Consider the following 16933-nt stretch of genomic DNA (forward strand, 5'->3'; position numbering starts at 1 on the left):
GAGGGACCTCGGAGAATATGTCCACAGATCCTTAATGGTAGTGGGATGGGTCAACATGGTGGTTAAGAGGGCCATGTGGCGTGTTTTCATTTGTAGCCGAGGCATAGAATATAAGACCAGGGAGGTTAGGCTAGAACTACGTATGCTATAAGTTGTCCCGTGAGTGGATGGATTGGGGTTGGGGTGGAAGGAAGGGGTGGGGGGAGGACGGAGGGGTTGGGAGAGTTGTTGGCAATGTAGCGTGTATTAGTTTTAGTTAAATGTGGGCTTGGTAGTTGGTACAGTCTCAGTGGGCCAAAGGGCCTGTTTCCATGCTATTAGAGTCCATGACTCTAGTTAGGTTACAGCTTGCGAGCTGTGCGTGGGTCTGGTCACCAAATTGCAGGAAAGATGTGATTTCACTGGAAAGAGTGAAGAGAAGATTTACAAGGTTGTTGCCGAAATTGGAAAATCGTGGCTAAGGGGAATGGTCAGGGTTGTTTCGTTTGGAACAGTGGAAGTTTTGACCAAGGTGTATAAAATTATGGGAGGCCTAGGTAGTTTCAATAAAATTTCGCTAAGTGAAAGGATCAAAAGAAGGCAGGGATTTAAAGTAAGTGGTAGGAGGCTTAGAGGGAAGATGGAGGGAAACCTCTTCACCCAAAGTGTGGTGGGGTCTGGAAATCCCACCCTGAAGGGATAGTAGAGGTAAAATTCCGCACCACACTTCAACAGTGCTTGGATTTATACTTGAAGATCCTTGACCTACAGGGCGATGCTGGAAGGTGGGTTCAGGTTGGGAATGCTGGGCCAAGTGGCGGAGTCTGTCAAAGGTTTTCTATGATCCTACAGATCAGAAGTGACTTGAGGGGCTGAATGGCCTACTTCTGTTCCTGATGTTCTTGTGCACTTGTATATAGTGTGTAGATCTCTGAAGCAGCGGTGATTAGCACTGACGTCACCCCGTAGGTTGGAAAAGATATGAGATAGAGGCCCTCAGGGTCTTGGTGAAGCTGGGTTGCTAACCACTGGCTCCAGGTTCCTGGCTCGTGGTGAGAGCAGGTTCCAAATGCCGTTACACCTGAGGAGTTCTGTTCTCTGTGTGAAGCTGTTGATGAGGTCAGACACCATTCATGGAAGTTAATGACTGAACTGGTCAACAGGTGCCTGGCTGCATAATGTGGAGTATTAACTTTCTTTTAGGTCAGCGAGGTTGTCCAGGGTCTAGTGTAGCCAGCCATGGTGCCAGTTACACATCAGTCCAGACACGCTGAATGGAAGGTCTGTTCCTGAGAGTCATGGCAAGGATTAACTCAGTGACCAGAGAGTGTGGTCTGCCACAATGGAGAGCTTGCAGGCCCTCCAGCATGATTGTAACGTCCCCAACAGTAAACAGGGGCACAGCAGTGAATAATTAGCATTGCTGCCTCGCAGCTCCAGGGGTCAGGTTTGATCCTGACCTCCAGTGCTGTCTGTGTGGAGTTTGCATGTTCTCCCTGTGACTACAAGATATTTATTTATTAGTCACATGTACATCGAAACACACAGTGAAATGCATCTTTTTGCATTACTAAGAATGTGCTGGGGGCAGCCCCCAAGTGTCGCCACTCTTCCGGTGCCAACATAGCACGCCCACAGCTCCCAACCCATACGTCTTTGGAATGTGGGAGGAGACCGGAGCACCCGGAGGAAACCCACGCAGACACGGGGAGAACGTACAAACTTCTTACAGACAGCGGCCGGAATTGAACCCGGGTCGCTGGTGCTGTAATAGCGTTATGCCAACCGCTACGCTACCGTGCCACCCCTACGTGGGTTTGCTCTAGGTGCTCCAGTTTCACATCCCTGGCAGGCTCATTGTCTGCTGTAAGTTACCCCTCGGTGTAGGGAAGGGTCAAAAGAATCAAAGGGAAGTTGAGTGGCGTGAGAGAAACAAGCCTGCAGAGCCACGGGAATGAGGAGAGGGGGGAACGGGAGCGATGGGAACTAGCATGGACCCAATGGTCTGAATAGCCGCCTCCTGCATTGTAGTAGGTAAGATCGTTATTAATAAATGGAATAAAATGGCATACCAGAAAGCTGCAGCAGGTCAGGCACATTTGTGGAGAGGGAAACAGTGTGAACATTTCAGGTCAGCAACTTTGCATCAGACAGGATGACGTTTGTCTCTGAAGTCTTGCAGAACTGATGAAATAAATTAAGATAAAATATATACATCTTGAAAGAAGCTGGATTTAGATCTTTCAAATCCAGAAGTACTGGAAGTACACCCAGGCACTGGTGTACCCAGAACTCAAGTAAGAGCCAAATAAAGCAGCAGGTACTCTTATGGTTTCCCTTGCACATGGCAAACTTTTATAGCGGACTACTGAGGGACTGCTGCACTGTCAGAGGTCTGCCTTTCAAACTTCAAACAAGCCAAGGGCATGCTTGTCCTCTAAACATAGAGAAACTGCAGAGAGCTGTGGATACAGCCCAACGCATCACGGACACCAGCCTCCCCTCATTGGACTCTGTCTTTACCTCTCGCTGTCTTGGCGAAGCAGCCAGAATAATCAAAGACCCCACCCACCCGGGTCATTCTCTCTTCTCTCCTGTTCCATCAGTTAGAAGATACAGGAGCCTGAGGGCACGTACCACCAGACTTAAGGACAGCTTCTACCCCACTGTGATAAGACTATTGAACGGTTCCCTTATACAATGAGACAGACTATGACCTCATGATCTACCTTGTTGTGACCTTGCACCTTATTGCACTGCACTTTCTCTGTAGCTGTGACACTTTACTCTGTACTGTTATTGTTTTTACCTGTACTACATCAATGCACTCTGTACTAACTCAATGTAACTGCACTGTGTAATGAATTTGCCTGTACGATCGGTATGTAAGACAAGTTTTTCACTATACCTCTGTACAAGTGACAATAATAAACCAATACCAATACATAAAAGCTCCCCCAGCTCTCGGTATACTCGATCAACTTCAGTAAAACAAATGATCAATTATCCCTTTACAGACTTCATGCAAATTGACTGTTTTGAATATTACTGCAGTAGCTAATCTTATCTGGCTTAAAAAGGTTGCTGAATCCTCAAGGTTGTAAAAGCCACCAGATAAATCCAGTTCTTTTTGTTGATTCCTTCCCTGCCTGAAGCTTAGCTGTTGAGTATTTGTTTTCATTGCAGACGTGCTCATGTTTGAGACGGAGGACTTGGTTCTGAGGAAGAATGAGAAGAACTTTGTGCTGTGTCTGCTGGAGGTGGCCAGGAGAGCTTCCAAGTTTGGCATGTTGGCTCCCGTCCTCATTCAGATGGAGGAGGAGATTGAGGAAGAGATCCGTGAGGAGCTGGATCTGCCTCCGGAGGTCATCCCTCCCAAACCCAAACCACAGAGGCAGTTGTGTGACTTCAAGAACTTGGATGAAATGGTGAGTGAGCTGTGTCTGCACATTCAAACTGTGCTCCACATGAAGCATACTGCTGCTCAGAGTGCCACTCAGCACAAAGTGCCTCTGCTGGTCCTTCGAAAGGGCCATCTGATTAGTCCCACTTCTCTGTTCTTCCATGTGGTTCAACAGACAATGACTTTTCAAGTGGCACAATTAACAGAGTGCTGCCTCACAGCTCCAGTAACCTGGGTTCAATCCTGACCTCGGGTGCTGGCTGAGTGAAGTTCTCCCTGTGACTGTGTGGGTTGCTCCAGGATACTCCGGTTTCCTCCAACATCCCACAGATGTGCAGGTCGGTAGTTAACTGGCCATTGTGTTTTGCCCCTAGTGTGTGGGTGAGTGGTAGAATCTGGGGGGAGTTGATGGGGGGGAGAATTGAATTGAATTAGTGTAAGTGGGTGGTTGAAGGTCAGCACTGACTCAGTGGGCCAAAGAGCCTGTTTCCCCGGTGCATGACCATGACTGTGTGTTTCTGGTTCCCCTTTGAAACCTTAACGTCCCACCACCACCTGAGGAGCAGTGCGCTCAGCGTTATAGTCATAAAACCAAATCTCCTCCTCTGCCCTTGGGTTTCTTTGCCAAGTATTTTAAATCTGTGACCTCTGATCGGAGTCTCCAGCATTAGAAGGGTTCTTCATATTCCCTCTATCAGAAGGCATAATGTTGAATACTATTGCATTCACCTTTTCTGTTCAAAGAAGCAGTGTCCTGGCTTCCCCAGTCCCTCCCGACTGAAGTTTCCCACCCATTGTACCATTGCTAGAATCGTAGGATGGTTACAGCACATAAGAAGGCCATTTGGCCCATCTTGACCATTTTGGCTCTCAACCAGAGCAACTCACTAGTTCCACCCCTACGGCCTTTTCTCTGTAGCCTTGCAAATGTTTCCTCCCCGGATGTTTATCCAGAGACCTCTTGACCCACCACATCTGCAGGTGGTGTGCTCTGATCACATGCTGCACTAAAAGATTTTCCTGTCTCTTAACATTTTCCCCCCTCTGTTTTATACCTGTGACCTCCAGGCCTCGACCTCTACACCAACGGGAATGTCCTTCCCACCCACCCCCCATCCACTCTCGTCATGCCCTTCGTCGTTTTAAAAACCTACCAGACCTCCCCTCGGCTTTCTCGAAGAAAACACTCTCAGCTTCTCTAATCTATCCTTGTCATTGTAATTCCCCCGTTCCCTATCTTGTAAATCCTCTCTCTAATGGCTTCACATCTTTCCTAAAAATCAGGTGACCAGAATTAAATGCAACTCTCCGGTTGATAAATAGAGGTTCAATGTGACTTCCCTGCAGAACTGTGTTTGTCACTTTGAGTGATTTGTACGCCAAGAGTGCAGCTGTTCAAGAAGGCAGCTCACCACCACCGCCTTCTCAAAGGTAGTTAGGGACGGAATTGAAGACATTAAGGCTTATCCAAGACAAGATGTCAAACGAGCCAAGAAAGAAGTGAGATAAGTCTGAGCACGGAGCTGGGCTGGGGACTGAGAGCGGTGGCCGAGATGTCACTAGAGTTTGTTGGAATACTTTCAGTCAGGATCAAGATGTAAATAAGCCACAAGAGGCGTCAAGGAATGAACTCTTCAGGATCTTAAATCCCACAGTGGGGCTGGTTTCTACAAATAAACTCTTGCTGTTGCTCTTTTTAAAAACTCCTCCAACTTTGCTCAGCTTCCTTATTCTCTCGTGAATGGTGTGGAGCTATTGCATCAGCAGTGCTGTTCGGTATTGGCATTGGTTTATTATTGTCACTTGTACCGAGGTACAATGAAAAGCTTGTCTTACACACCGATCATACAGGTCAATTCATTATACAGTGCAGTTACATTGAGTTAGTACAGAGTGCATTGATGTAGTACAGGTAAAAACAATAACAGTACAAAGTAAAATGTCACAGTTACAGAGAGAGTGCAGTGCAATAAGGTGCAAGGTCGCAACAAGATAGATCGTGAGGTCAGAGTCCATCTCATTGAATGAGGGAACCGTTCAATAGTCTTATCGCAGTGGCTGTCCTTGAGTCTGGTGGTACGTGCCCTCAGGCTCCTGTATCTTCTGCCTATATTGGGATCGAGTTCCAGGATTTAGACCTGGTGACGATGAAGGACTGGTGATATATTTCCAGTTTGGGATGGTGTGTGACTTGGAACGGGCGGTTGGTGGCATTTCCATGCACCTGCTGCCCTCCGTGTTTTCTACTTTAATGCCCATTGAACTCAATTTTACCATGACTCAAGGATGTCACGGGCAGTCCTTGTCAGCTTGCCTCTGGAATTCAGCTCTTTGGTCCGTGTTTGGTCGGGTCTGTGACGAGGTGTGGAGCTGAGTGGTCCCGGTGAAGCCCAGACTGGGTGACGGTGGGAAGTTATTGGTAAGGTTTGTTTTTTTTAATGTTTGAGACCCAGATGTCACTGGCAAACCCAGCATTTATTGCCCATCTGTCACTGCCCCTGAGAAGATAGTGGTGAGTGAAGTCTATTGGTGAAGGTATTCCCACAGTGGGGTGGGGGAGCTTCCAGGTTTTAGAATCAGTGAAGATGAACAACTAGCGATATTCCAAGTCGGGTTGTTCTGTGAATGACGGGGGATTTGCAGGTGGTGAAGTTATGTCGAATATGCAGCCTACAAAACACAGATAGTGGTGGGTGTGTGGAACGCACTGCCTGCAGAGGTTGTGGGGGCAGATACATTAGAGACATTTAAGAGATAGACACGTGAATGATAGAAAAATAGGGGGCCATGTGGGAGGGAAGGGTTAGATAGATCTTAGAGCAGGATAAAATGTCGGCACAACGTTGTGAGCGGAAGGGCCTGTACTGTGCTGTAGTGTTCTACGTTATGTTGCAACTTCACAAAACACTGGTTAGGCCACATTTGGAGTATTGTGTGCAGTTCTGGTCACCGCAGCATTGGAAGGATGCGATTACATTGGAGAGAGCGCAGAGGAGATTCACCAGGATGTTGCCTGGATTGGAGGACTTTAGTTATGAGGAGAGCTTGAATAGGCCAGGTTTGTTTTCCCTGGAGCGAAGGAGGCTGTGGGGAAAACTGATAGAAGTGTGTAAGATTATAAGAGGCAGATAGTCAAAATCTTTTTCCCGTGGCAGATATATCAAAAAGAAGAGGGCATATTTGTAAGGTGAGAGGTAGGAGATTTAGAGGATCTAAGGGGTAAGTTTTTTTTTTACCGAGAGAATGGTTGACATCTGGAACGTGCTGCCAGAGGAGCTGGTGGAATTACATACAATTACTCTGTTTAAGAGGCATTTAGAGGGGTATTTAAATAGGCAAAGCATGGACCTAATGCAGGCAAGTGGGATCGGTGTAGATGGGCAGAATGGTCGGTGTAGACGTGGTGGGGTGAAGGGCCTGTTTCTATGCTGTACGTCTCTAGGACACCCGCTGTCCTTCATGTCTCTGGCGGCAGATGCTGTGTGTTTGAGAGGTCCTATCAGAGCAGTCTGGGCAAGTGACTGCAATGCATTTTTTAGCCAGTACGCTGTGGGCTGGACTGTATGAATAAGGTGGTTGAAGGGCTACTTTGCCCTGGATGGTGTCGAGCTTCTTAACTGTTGCTGAAGCTGCATTCATGCAGGCAGTTGGAGAGTGTTCAATCACTTTCCTGACGTGTCTTGCTGATGCTGGAAAGGCATTGGGGTGTCAGGAGATGAGGCTCTCAACTCGGGCTACCCAGCGTCTAACCTGCTATTGTAGTCACTGTATTTATGTGGTTGGTTCAGTTGTGTTTCCGGTTAATGATGATCCTCAAGCTATTAAAGGTGAGGAGCTCATCAATAGTAATGCCAATGAATATCAAGTGTAGGTGTTTGACTCCCTCTTGTTGGAGATAATCATTGCCTGCTATTTATAGCACCAATCTCCATCAGTCAGCATCGGAGGTCAGAAGCAAACCTGAGTGGCTCTGTCACCCTGCACTGTCAGGGATTTCACATCAGTAAAGACTCTATTGATTGTGAAGCATTTTAGGATATATTGAAGTTGCGAAAGGTGAATTTTAAATGCAAGTTCATTTTGTTTTTAACCCACAGGTTCGCCATCTTGTGAGTCACTGCACCTGTCCAGATCAATTCCCCATGGTCAAAGTCTCTGAAGGGAAGTATAAAGTGGGAGACTCCAACACCTTGATTTTTGTGAGGGTGAGTGCCCACAGGTATTAATTTCTCAGCTCTTGGGTCTGTAGCCTCTTCAAGTGATTATCCAGGCATGTACTGCACCCACCACTCTTGCAGTGTGCAGGGACTACTCTTGAGGTATTAAAGATTTTCATCACTGCACTTCTGTCTATTTAATGTAAATCCACATTGCCCCGTTATTGACTTCTGTGCCTGAGGTAATGACTCCTTCCTGTTCACCCCGTCAAGGTCGCTCACAATTTAGTATCCAATGAAATCTCCTTCAGTCCCCCCTCTGCAACTCTCCTTGTAACTACTCTGCCTTGTAACTCTGTCTCTCCTTGTAACTATAATGCCCCAGCACAGGCAACATACTCATAAACCTCCTCTGCGCCACCTCCAGCGCTATCCCAGTGTGGTGACCAGAACCATATACAAGGTCTCTACCTGTGGCCTAACCAGTGCTTTATAACCCCTCTGCCCCTTTTACGCTGTGACTTGACTGATGAAGGCTGGTATTCGGCAGGCTTTCTTCACTATCTTATCTACCTGCTCTGCTGCTTTCAGGGATCTTGTGACAAAATTCACTGCTGATAATTTTTGCAAGAATCTAAAAAACTAACATTAACTTCCTTACATTTTTATGTCCCTGTTTTTGGTTGAAGATCTGAATGAAACGCATTTAGGCAGAGCAAATTTGAGAAAATGTTTTTTTTTAATTTTTAATGAAACTTGCTCCAAAAATACATTGAAAGAAACAGAAAATATACTGTTGATCTTACTGGAGAGCAACTGAAAGGAAAATTACATTAGGAATTTGATATTGGGCCCTTCTGCACCTAAATTTTATTTTGGTAGTTCACAGCCTGTTTTGAAATGGCAGAAAGACAGGAACTTGACTCTCTGGGAATCGTGCTATGTAATGAGCTGGGAAGGGTTTAGTTGTAAAAGGTATTGGTTTATTATTGTCACTTGTACCGAGGTACAGTGAAAAACTTGTCTTGCATACTGTTTCTACAGATCAATTCATTACACAGTGCATTGAGGTAGTACAGGGTATAAACAGTAACAGAATACAGAGTAAAGTGTCATAGCTACAGGGAAGTGCATTGCAGGTAGACAATAAGGTGCAAGGTCAAACAAGGTTGGAGGAATCTCAGGTTCAGACAGTGTAATTCACTTGCATGATAGTCCCCTCAATATAAAGTGCAAGAAGTCAGCTGGACTTATGACATTTTTCTTTCTCGAACTTTCAGATTCTGGGTGTTATGATCAGATTTAAGTTGATTCTGGTACTCTAGAGTCAGTCGGCTCAGGATTAAGAGCAATGCACAAAAAGCTGGAGGAACTCAGTGGGTCAGGCAGCTCTATGGAGGGAAATGGACAGTCAAGGTTTCGGGTCGAAATGCTTCATCTGGGCTGAAAGATAGAGGGGAGATAGCCAGTGTAAAAAGGTAGGGTTCCTCCAGCATCTTGTGTGTTGCTCTCAGTTCTGGGTTGACTGACTCTAAAGTACCAGAACAAACTTAAATTTGATCATAGCACCCAGAATTTGAAGGATCGATGTTGTAAGGGGGGTGGATCAAGAGCTGGCATGTGGGAGGTGGATCCAGGTGAGGAGGGGTGATAGGCAGATGGGGGAGGGGAGAGTGGGAACAGTGCCAGAAGGTGATGGGTGGAGGTAACAAAGGACTGAAGATGGTGGAATCTGATAGGAGAGGAAGGTGGAGCGTGGAATAAAGGGAGGGCAGATGGGGGTGGTGGGGGAGGGGACCCAGTGGGAGGAGTGTGTGGGTGATGACAGATGGAGACAGTGGAGGAGGGCAGAGAGACACGGTGATGGGGATTAGGCAGATCAGGAGGAGCCAAAAAAAGGGAGCAGTTTACTGGAAGTTGGAGAATTCCATGTCATACTGTTGGGTTGTAGACTACCCCGGTGGGATATGAGGTGCTGTTCCTCTAGTTTGCGTTTAGCCTCAACTTATTGGTAGAGGACAGACATTGTCAGTGTGGGAATGGGGAGGAGTATTAAAATGGCTAGCGACCGGGAGATCCAGACGGCCATGGCAGACGGAACACAGGTGCTCTGCGAAGCAGTCACCCGGTTTTTATCTGTTCTCACCGATGTAGAGGAGGCCACATCAGGAGCACTGGATGCAATAAATAAGGCCCAGGATTGAATGTGGATTTTATTCAGTGTATTCAAACTTTGGCCGCCATGTATATTAAACTGGAAATAACTGCTGATAATTGCATGGCATAAAATTTACAGCACAGAAAAGAGCTCTCGTACCAAAAGACTCAAGCTAGTGTTTCAGAATCGGGCTTATTATCACTCACGTACGTCGTGAAATTTGTTGTTTTGCAGCAGCAGTATACAGTGCATGACATAAACATTACTGTAAGTTACAGCACACAGGCCCCACCAGACTTGACTTCAATTATGGGTACAACCATTAGTGTTTGCACTGCTGTTTACAAACTATGTGGGAATTTGATGCCCAATATCACTGCTGGCACAAAACTAATGTCACTGCTGGGCACCACACCAAATGGGAAGTATAAATCAGGCTGGGCACCCTCAACTGACTCTGAAGCAATTTGAGCACTGACTCTGGGATTCACGTGTCACCTGAGGGGGAAACACTGGCAGCATGGCTGTGCTGTAAATGTACCCTCTGATGCCCTAAACTGAGCTGAAAACAGAAAACTAATCTTTGAGGCCGCTCGAACTGAGTCACCATGGATTTATGAAAGAGAACGAGTGGTTAATGGATTTATTAAAAATATTTGAGAATGGAACTAACAGCATCAACAAAGAGAAGCCAATGGGCAAAGTGTATTTGGGTTTCTGAAAGGCTTTTGATGAGGTGCACCTGATAATGGGTCGTAAGAACATTAGGAAATAGGAGCAGAAGTAGGCCGCTTGGCCCCTCAAACCTGCCCCACCATTCAATATGTTCACAGCTGATCTGTCCCAGGCCTCTTCTCCTCTTCCCATAGCCCTCAATTCACCAAATTTCCTAAAATTTATCTACCTCTTCAAATACCGTCAGTGACTTGGCCTCCACAAACCTTGGATGCCGAGAATTCCAACAACTTCTCCGTGAGGAGAAGTTCCTATGCATCTCAGTTTTAAATGACCACCCTCCTAATCTCGTAACTACGTCCCCTTATTTGAGATTCTCCCACTAGTGGAAAGATCCCAACGTCTACCCTATTCATGCCCATTAAAGATCTTATGTGTTTCATTTAGATCACCTCTCATTCTTCTAAACTCCAAAGAATATAGATTTACTTTCTTTAACCATTCCTGATGGGGCAACCCTCTTGTCCCAGAAATTAACCTAATGAATCTCGTTTGGACCACCTCTGATGCCAGTATGTCCTCGCATCTTACTTGGTTACCACACGGAAACAAAACAATAGGGTTAAATGGGTTATTTTCCAGTGCAAACTGTAACTGGTAGGGTGCCACAGCAATCAGTGCTGGGCCTAATTAATGTCAACGTGAATGAGTTTGATGAAAGCAGTATGGGTATTGTATCCCAGTTTGTTGACAATACAATCAAGTGGGAAGTAGTTGCAAGAAAGGCAAATCACACTGGAAATTTTACCCTTGGTGTGATAAACCTGCACTGAGAGTCGTCATAAGGAATGTGAACAATGGCATGGCTGTGCTGGGGATTGAACCTTCAGAAGGCATTGGGTAGATTTCTAATAGTAAAATATTGCAGACGCTGGAAATCTGAAATAAAAGCAGTAAGTGCTCGATACTCAACAGGTCGGGTAGTATCTGTGGAGACATGTGCGACCTGACTTGCTGACTATTACCATTTTTAAAATTCAGGTTTCCAGCAACCGCTGCATTCTGCACCCCTCGATTTCAGCACTGTTTTCTTTCTCTCCTCTGTCTCATTCACCTCCTTCTATTTACACTTCTCCAGACAAGGATTCACCACCCTCTCTTAGCATCCATGTCATCTTAATCCTCTTGGTCTCTGCCTGTATCAGACACTCCCTCTGTTCTCTCCATCCCCCTCCCCAGTCCTTTGCCCCTCTCTGAAACTTAAAAACTTGCTTTACCCTGAATTAACCTGAAACATTAACTCAGTTTCACTCTCCATGGGCGCTGCCCAGGTGTCTGATTTTATTGAGCAGAGTTACTGGGCAAAGGCAAGATCAAAGCATCATTAAAGCTGTGAAAATTGCCACCGTTATCCCTCTCTGCTCCATCAGATTGGGTGATAGATTTTACGAAACCAGTTCCATCCTGAAATCCCATCTTTGATTCCGACATAAAGTTCACTGCAACTTGATTTTGTGTGCTGCAGACTGTTCTAGAAATGAAGTTTAAAAATGTAAAATTGTTTAGTTAATTGTTGAACACAAGACATCAATGCTCTCAATGTTCTCCTGCCGTTTTTTCCATAGATTTTACGGAACCATGTAATGGTGCGTGTGGGTGGGGGATGGGACACCTTGGAGCATTACCTCGACAAGCATGACCCATGCCGCTGTACATCGCTCAGTAAGTGCCTGCCAGCCATGAGTGGGTTAACCAAAGAGGATAGGGGTGGGAGGTGGGCAGACCAGGACACAGCGATAACTGAGTAACATGAACTACTGATTCAAAGTTCTGCTCTACTGATCACCTTGTTCACCTGACCGTTTGTGATATTTTCCTTCGCTATAACTTGGGCAATATCCTGGAAGTTCCAAAGCCCAGGAGAAACCTTCATTCACCTTGAACTGGTGTTTGTGAAGGAGATGGGCAACCCACTTTCTCAGGCAATTGGAGATGATCAGCTAATGCTGGTTTGGTAAGCAGGTCCTGGATGGTGAGGATGGTGATTGGAAGATCCACCTTGCATTGTGCCCGGTTGTGATCTGTAAATCTTTGTTGGCTTACTCTTTTACCATTCCTACGCACCTTCCTCCCACCCCCCGTCTTCATCACACTGAAAGGTTGAGGGGGTAAAGTTCAATATTGGGGTCAGTGGCAGATGATCATCCTGTTAAGTAGACCATGGGAATGGAGTTCAGGTGAGAGAGAGTCATCCTGCTATTTGTGCCCGAGCTACTCGGAACCGGTCAGTAAGGCTTTCAAACAGGCAGACTGTGTGCGACCCAGCTTGTAAAGCTTCTTGAATAATGAGGAGGGTAGATAAGGGAAATGAACAGCGCACAGTTCATGAACATTTACAGATAATGGCTGTTAAGTTACCAGTTAAGAGATTTATTAAAAAGATCACATTAGGAAAGATGTATCACAAGCAAAGGAAGATGGGTTAGGGGGTCCAAGGCAAGCAATCAAGGCAAGTTTGTCAGGCAGAATACAGCTGGTGATCTATTATTGTTACATTTGATTGAATAATGCTGAAATTTGCCAATATCTTTTAAGTTAAGGGCAAGGCAAATGATGAAAAAAAGGTTGGCAGGAATGGAAGAGGGGGTGGCAGACACAGTTCAATGCAAAGAAATGTGTAAGTAAGAAGGGGGAAGGAAATGTCCCTTAAGGTGTAAGGTTTATAAAAAGATGGGCAGAGGAACTTCGATAAAGATGCAAGCAAATAAGGACATTGTGGACAGAATCCATAACTTGTTATCCATTGGCACAGAATATAAAAAGAAAACCTACAACACCTTGGTTTGGTTCCAAATTGAGTTTTGGGTGAGGTTTTGATCACCCATTTGTAGGAAGACTATGTAAGCCTTGGGCCTTAACTGGTAACATTCTGATGCACTTATAAAGAGAGATCTGATATGTTAATGTTTTGAACTAGGGTTGGTAGGTTGAGGGAGGAACTGGTGAACATATTCACAGTTATGAAGGGTCACAATGAAGTTAATAGCCAAAGATTATTTCCTGTGGTCATTTAGAGAGTATCAAAAGGGCAACTCTGTTTCAGCTGCTTCCTACCCCTAGCCCCATGTGTTCGTTTAGTTTCTTTTACATTTCTCCCCTCGGAGCTTAACACATCTGTTGGACACATTCCCTGCTTTCTTGACTCTTTTCCCAAACGGATGTTGACCCCTTTCCCATTATTCATCCTTGCCACATTCAAACTGGAATTGTACTCTTGTGCTTCTGCTTGGGTTTGACCCCTTCACTGGGACCCCGTTTCCAGTGCTCCCTTTGAGCTCACTGGAAAATGTTTTGCACTACTATGTAACATCTTTAAAAAGGTGAGTTATAAGTGTTTGGGTGTATTAATAGGAGTTGTATTCAGTAGTCAATAAAATCTGCCTGTCTGACAAAACCCATGGTCCTTGGGGTGCCGGATTGATGGAGTTTTATCGTCACCTCATTGGCAGATCGATAATGTTCGACCTGTATTCAGTGACTCCTGATTTCACTTCTCCATTTCCCCTTGACTTCTCTGCCTCCCTTGTTTCGTGGACCTCTCCAGCATATAGGCTGGGTTGAGTCACAGCATTGGAAACCTCAAAGTCCTGGCCACAAACTGTGCTCTTGCAACTGATTTTATCCCTAATCCCTTGGGCTGATCCAGTCTGTTTGTACCTCCACATCCCATGGAATTCCAAGCTGACCTCAAATCCTCTTGATCAGGAGGACCACACCTCCCTGCCTCTGTTCCATTGCCAGCCTCTGCCTCATCACAGCCATTGATCAAAGCCTCTTTTATCCAATATTTGCTCCATTGATTATACTGAAACTCCAATGGTGAGAGGTTGCACTGAGACTTGCTCATTTACTTCCCAAGCAGTATTGGTGTCCACTGACTCAGTTCCCTGGGATGTCCAGCCATAATCCTGCACACAAGTGCACTGACAACTTCACAGACAATGGCGTCACCCAGGTATATCTAGACACAGATCACACACCTACTTAGTGCAGACACTACTGGCAGGGATTCCCTTGTGGAAGTCCTGTGGATCATCTCAATAGGTTGCTATTGAGATGGCAGGACAGTGGGAATTGTGAGTCATGGCGTTAACATAGAACCACCCCTATGCATCAGCTATTAATATGGATGTTGACTGATTTCCAATAACTAATCAGTAATCTCTTGAATTTTCAACAGCCCACAAACAAGTGTCCAGATTCAGCAGCCCGCACAGAACCACCATGCCCGTGCATGAGATCAAGGCTCGCTTGCCACCAAGGACAGACCAGCCAAACAAGCCACAGACGGCACTCATTCTGTCAAGGTCCCAAAGTCCCATGCCTCCAGTGGAGTGGAGACTAGCCACGCCCTCTGCTCTTTCCCTGAGGAATCACGGTGCTGCTCTTCGGCCCCCATCACCAGATATTCCCGCCACCTCTGGAGGTAACTCAGTCAAGAAGAATCCCCAGGACAAGTCAGAGCCACGGTAAGTCTTTCAAGCCAGGTAGAGGAATAGAATTGCATGCTTAAACATAAGTAGGGCCGTCCCGCTGAGAAAACCGAAGTTAATTTTGTTTGCCAAAACTATTGAAGAATTTGGGACAAAGGTGGGCAAAAAGAATTAGATCAGAGCCTGACATTATCTCATTGCCTGGAGTAACAAGCTCCAGGGGATAAATAGACTCCTCATTCCTACAGATTTATTAAATAACAGTGGCATGTCACTGCTTCCAATCCATGTACCTTCATCTATATCAATGTGTCCAACCCAGACCTTCACCTTGTTCTGTGTGTTATAACTTTCACAACGTCGGGTTATCTCTTTACATTCGGTGAAGTATTTGTAGGATGTGATCATTGTGGTTCTGTAGAAAGTGCAGTAGTCAACTGCACATGGCAAGGTCTGACAAATAGGACTGAAATAGTAGATCATGGGTTAGAAATCTGGATGCACATCTGTCAGCTGCAGCTATGTTGTCAAATTTGGTATGAATTTACAAAAGTAATCTACTAAATCCAAAAGGGATCTGAGCTCTAGACTGGGTGCATTCTTGATTACGTCAATCTCTTCATTAGTAGAATGTAGACCCCCGACCCCAATGCAACATACACATGACCCAGGACTGCAGAAAGTTCTCAAACTTGTGTGGTTTAAACGTACTCCACGCTTTTCCAAACATTGGAGAACTCCTCTCGGCTTGTGATCCTGGCTCTGCCTGTTTGGTGTTGAGATGTAAATATAGCACTATATTACCCTTTTGATTCCTGACAACATTTGGTTCATCACAACCTGAAAGAGCTTCTGGGGTGGAGGAAACACCAAATGGCAAATGATTTGGCTGAAAAATACCCTGGTGTGTATTTACAGTCACCTGTACTCTTTGTCTAACTCGCGTTGATAGTGGGCACTTGTCAGATCTAACTTGGTAGTGAACAATTCCACAGTTGGCAAAGTGTTAGGTGCATTGTATTTAAGAACTTGATAAACAGTTACTTTAAAATCACCGCACATTCGTTCATAGCCCTTAATTCTGACAGTTATGGGTGTAGCCCATTAGTGTTGGTCAGCCTTGGGAATAATGTTGTTAGAAGTCTTTACAGTTCTTGCTCTGCTTTTTCTCTCGGGGTCTGGGTTATTGGGCATGGTTTGAATGGGTCTTGCATTCCTCTCAATTCTCATGTTCACCATGTATCCTTGAATTGTTTTGCTGAAATCCCTTGGATACTAGCTCACCACATTGCTGTGAGAAATGCATTCCACCTCAATATGGAATATCTCATTCCAACCTGGCTCTGATCAGCCTACCCAATTTCTTCCTATCAAGGCCGATATGTCTCCCCTACGGCAATGGGCAAGTTGCCACGTTGCTCCATGTATGTGACTGGAACAGATCCACTTCCAACGATGGGACTATGGAGCTACCTAAGTCTGCAATTTCTCCAACTGGTGATTACTCAGCTTTTCACTGGAAAGCAACTCAAAGTGATTCTAACTGATGCACCAATGTTTACCTCCATGGCTATTGGAACTCCCACTAATGTTACATGAATACCCTCCAAACTTCTGTTGGTTGGGTTCCTTATGAAGTGAATCTTAGCAAACTCTCCAAGCCTTGTTGTTCTTGGACTGTAGACAGTGATTTTACTTTCCAGTGTTTCCCATGCTACTACTCTTAGCAAGCTGCTCTGTCTTCTTGCAATGTTTTTCTTTCAAGAATGGACAATTCTACTCCAAACTCTGGCCAAAACCTCCATTCCACGTTGGCTCATCTCCCCCAGTGCTGGATTTGCCACCATGACCAGAAAGACCACCTCCAGTACTCCAGAAATAATGACCACCAACAGCAGCCTTGGGGGCAGGTTTGCAGCTTATTCAGGGCAGAAACCTCATGAATCTCTATCAGCCATGTCCCTTGTCAGTGCTGGTTGACAACCAATCAAATGTTTAAGGGCTGAAACAAAACTAGAAGGCACTCACTAAGTCAGGCACTGAGTGGTGAGGAGAGTATTACCAGTTC

General features: G+C 45.5%; 1 protein-coding gene across 1 annotated transcript in view; it reads left to right on the forward strand.

The window, feature by feature from the left end:
• Positions 1-16933, forward strand: part of LOC127581508 (GAS2-like protein 2A) — a 34781-nt gene that overhangs the window by 2600 nt on the left and 15248 nt on the right. The window contains exons 2-5 of the mRNA XM_052035967.1: positions 3166-3407; positions 7480-7587; positions 11998-12094; positions 14613-14901. Coding sequence (XP_051891927.1) covers positions 3166-3407; positions 7480-7587; positions 11998-12094; positions 14613-14901 — 736 coding nt within the window. The remainder of the gene's footprint in view (positions 1-3165; positions 3408-7479; positions 7588-11997; positions 12095-14612; positions 14902-16933) is intronic.

The sequence above is a fragment of the Pristis pectinata genome, chromosome 21, assembly GCF_009764475.1.
Source record: "Pristis pectinata isolate sPriPec2 chromosome 21, sPriPec2.1.pri, whole genome shotgun sequence".
Taxonomy (NCBI): Eukaryota; Metazoa; Chordata; class Chondrichthyes; order Rhinopristiformes; family Pristidae; genus Pristis; species Pristis pectinata.